Source organism: Triticum dicoccoides, chromosome 3B, assembly GCF_002162155.2.
Source record: "Triticum dicoccoides isolate Atlit2015 ecotype Zavitan chromosome 3B, WEW_v2.0, whole genome shotgun sequence".
Taxonomy (NCBI): Eukaryota; Viridiplantae; Streptophyta; class Magnoliopsida; order Poales; family Poaceae; genus Triticum; species Triticum dicoccoides.
Window position 1 is genome coordinate 297,785,586 of NC_041385.1, and position 4,055 is coordinate 297,789,640.

Here is a 4,055-nt window from a genome sequence, read left to right on the forward strand (position 1 = left end):
GAGGAATTGGCATGGAAGTACACAATGTGTCTTTTGTCCGCATTATGAGACAATAAAACATTTATTCTTCCAATGTAAATTGACTCGTTCTATATGGTCAGTCATCCAAATAGCTTATGGCTTGTATCCTCCGTGTAGTGTTGCTAATATATTTGTCAACTGGCTACATGGGATTGATCAAAAGTTTAGAATTATTCCCAGGGTGGAAGCGCTTGCCGTGATTCGGTCGTTTTGGCTATGTAGGAACGATAAAAAATTTAACGATAAAAATACTTCTCTTATGCAGGTTATCTACATATGTACCGGGACTTTTCGTTTATGGTCCTTTCTACAATGAATGAAGAATCAAGACCTATTTACGTAAGTGTATACACGATTCGAGGCTATGACGAGGAAACTTTTACCCAACGTGGGTGGTAGCATGATCTTAGGATTGGGCCACCTTCAGTTTAGGCATTATACAGATCATTCATTTTTTCTTGTATATCGCCTTCTGCTTTTATTTTGGCTTGTGTAAGGACTTTGTTGGCTGTGTGTATCTTAGTTATGCAGAGGTTGGACGTAATGCTTAAACCTTTAATAAAGCGCCCCTTCTCGGGAAAAAAAAGACACAACCCTAGCGTGGGGACTTGTTTTTCTCTAGCCTTCGGAATTTTTATGAGAAAATTCTTGAAATCACTAATTAAGGAGTACTCATTGCGAATATCACTCAAACTCCCACAGGTTGCGACAAGTGGCGGGCTACATGTGCGCCACTTGTCGCAACCTGAGAGTTTTCCCTTTTTTTCGTAGATCCGTTTATTCAAAACATTTTATCTCTTAAATCGTGCGTCCAAATCTCGAACCGCTTTCGCTGTTGGATTCCTCGCGTCGAGATCTTCAAAACCAGATTCCATGTTGATAGGTTTTGACGAACTTTTTTCATGAAAAAAAACAGACGAAAAAACCGAACCGGGAGCACGGGTTTTTTTTCTTTCCGAAAGAGGCACGCCCGTGCCTCTGACGAAATCACAACCGTGCCTCTCGCGGAAGCAAAACCGTGACTCTCGCGAAAGAAAAAAAATTAGAAAAAGCATTTTTTTGTTTCCGAGGAGGCACGGCCGTGACTCTCGCGAAAGCAAAACCGTGACTCTCGCGAAAGAAAAAATAGAAAAAAAATGTTTTTTTCGTTTCCGAGAGGCACGACCGTGACTCTCGCAAAAGTATAACCGTGCCTCTCGTGGAAGCAAAACCGTGACTTTCGCGAAAGGAAAAAAAACAGAAAACGTGATTTTTTTTTGTTTCCGAGAGGCACGACCATGACTCACGCGAAAGCAAAACCGTGTCTCTCGCGGAAGCAAAACCGTGACTCTCACAAAAGGGAAAAAAAGAAAAATAAGTTTTTTGCGCAAATTTTTTTTTGTCGAAAAGCTAGGGAAGACCGGTGAAAACCAAAACGTCGAAAAACCCCGAAAAAAACCCGTTTAAAAAGCCGAAAACGCATGCAAAAAAATAAAAATAAAAAACAAAATCCGAAGGAGCGCTCAAAACACGACACATGGCGAATGGCTGAGAGCGCGCCAAGTGGCGCTGATCGTTGTGAGGTTTCGAATGAGCGCTCCTTAATTAGTTGCTCTAAAAAATCCTTGCGTGGAACGCCTCTCAATCTCAACCTCATGGGCTTAAAGGTCCATTATCTGGTCGAGCCCATCCACTGCGGAACGAGCCCCTGCCAAGCCCGTCTCTCTCCCCTTGGCACACTTCTCCACCGGCGACGCCCGCAACCTTTCCGCCGCCGCCCCGCCGCCTCCAATTTCTCTCCGGTAGGAGAACTGGATCCCCCACGAGTACAGCACCAGAGTAAGAAGCAATAGAGACGCCACCCGTCATGGCAGGTACGACGAACACAAACCCTGCTTCCTCCTCACGCCGACTTGGCTGTACCCTTCCTCTTCCCCTCCCTCTTCCGCTGTGGTACTCACTGTACTTGTGCGTGCGCCTGCGCTTCCGTGTATGGCAATTGGCATGGAAGACTACGAGCAGGAACAGGAGATGGAGTTGGAGGCCCTGCAGGCCATCCTCATGGACGACATCAAGGGTTCTTCTTTTCCTAATTTCCTTGCTTCTTTGGTTTCTGTAGCTCGGCCTTGCTATTCCTCGCCAAACCTAACTACCGTGGTTTACGGAATTTGATGCAGAGATCGACCCCAGCGAAAGCGGGATTGACACCAACTCCCGCTGCTTCGAGATCCTGCTATCCCCTCAGGTACTTGCAGGGAATGCTTCCGTTGTGTACACCATTTGTAGCACGCGATTGAGTTCTCCCTAGGCAACAACGATGAACGTCGTGTGTTTAACCTACTTGAAATTGCGGCGCTAGTTATGTTTACAAATTTATTTCGATTGGTTTGATGCAATTAGTGATTTCTCCCTGCTTTATATTGACTAGCATGATGATTTCGACGAGGCAGCTCATGTACCAGGTAAATTGATTTTGTACAAAATTCTATTGTTTTTAGGAAAACAAATAAGCTTGCATACATTCCGGAAAGCAGGGCTCATGTCATTGTGTTATCTGGGACTTATTTGCAGTTCAAATGGCTCTGGTTTTTGCACACACTGAGAAGTACCCAGATGAGCCTCCACTTGTGAATATCAAAAGGTTGTGTCATTTTACTTAGAACTTGATGATCCAGCATGGCTTGAAGCAAGCATATTGTCTATGGATACTCTTGCTTTTGGTGCAAGCCGTGTGCTTATTGTTTTCTAAAGCTTATAGTTGAATTGCAAACAATATCTGCAGTGTACGGGGTATTAAACCAGACGACCTCACATCCTTAAAAGAAAAGCTTGACCAAGAGGTATGTAAGACTTGGTTTTGGCTCCAATCCTGTGTTCAGTTCACATAGCTAAAATCATCGAAGTGTGCAACTGAAGCTGAACGTATTTCAAGTTAAATAATTGGAAAGAACCAAATAACCATGGACAGTTATATTATTATTATTATTCACGGGGTGGGGGTATCTATTTTTTTTTCTTTTGAAAAGCTAGCAGGAGCTCTGCCATTCAATCAAGAGTGCCAATTAAATACAGGAGCTGAGATTTTAATGGAAAACACCTGTGGAGTAACCATGAGTCCATGACACCTTGTGTGGACTATTCCCCACATCATAACTACTGTGGTTGGCAAACTTGCACCAACGTTGCTTACTCTTGTCTAGCTAACCACAAGAACAACACCCATAGGGCGCTTAGCGACCCACAATAACCCGAACTGACAACAGCACCCACAGCCCATAGAGACTCCAAACAACAAAACAGCCAAGGAACCCCTACTGCAGAAAACTGGTTCGTTCTCCCTCTCGAGCCACAATGCATGTCATTTTATAAAAATGCTAGTCAAATAATTTTATGTTTGTGAGTATAGAGAAAAATACCAACATCTAGAACACCACATTGGTATTACTAGATGTATCATGAAATATAATTTCTGAATATTATACTTAATTAATGAAAAAGCATGTATTCATAGAAGTTCAATCACCAAAGTTTCATCTTGAAGACCTTGTCAATATTCACAACAACCCATGTTTTGACCCAGATGTAGTATTCTAGGATTCGCCAAAAGATCACTGAAATTCAATATAGTTTGCTCAAATACCAACACAACTCATTAGAAGTGTATTATTGGTTGTGAGGTATATATGTCCCCCTCGTTCACCTGATATGTCTTCTCATTTATGTGCAACCTTCCAATCATTTAGGCAACTGAGAATCTTGGTATGGCTATGATATATACTCTTCTCGACTCGGCTAAAGAATGGTTAACTGAAAAATATGGTCAAAATGCTGGAGATGAGGAACCTGACGAAACTGAAGAACCAGCAGAGGAGGTATTCTTAGCTTTAGTTCCTTCTAATTTTGTATGTTCTTTGCAATGCATCTGTATAACCTGGGTTCAGCCATTGCTGTCAAACTGGCATGTGCAAGGGTTGCATATATCACCATACAGAATAAGTGGACAGATGATGAAATAAAGCTGTGTATTTATATAGTGGTGCATTCATTCAGTGGTG

At 42.6% G+C, this 4,055-nt stretch overlaps 1 protein-coding gene across 2 annotated transcripts in view; it reads left to right on the forward strand.

Moving 5' to 3' along the window:
- Positions 1–1,687: 1,687 nt before the first annotated feature.
- LOC119275945 (RWD domain-containing protein 1-like) overlaps positions 1,688–4,055 on the forward strand; it is a 4,101-nt gene continuing 1,733 nt past the window's right edge. The window contains exons 1-7 of one of the 2 annotated variants that reach the window (XM_037556881.1): positions 1,688–1,874; positions 2,012–2,077; positions 2,178–2,245; positions 2,429–2,462; positions 2,572–2,641; positions 2,783–2,840; positions 3,744–3,872. In XM_037556881.1, the coding sequence (XP_037412778.1) occupies positions 1,868–1,874; positions 2,012–2,077; positions 2,178–2,245; positions 2,429–2,462; positions 2,572–2,641; positions 2,783–2,840; positions 3,744–3,872 (432 nt within the window). In that variant the 5' untranslated portion in view covers positions 1,688–1,867. Of the gene's footprint in view, positions 1,875–2,004; positions 2,078–2,177; positions 2,246–2,428; positions 2,463–2,571; positions 2,642–2,782; positions 2,841–3,743; positions 3,873–4,055 lie in introns of those variants that run through there. The other variant, XM_037556882.1, reaches the window with a different exon arrangement.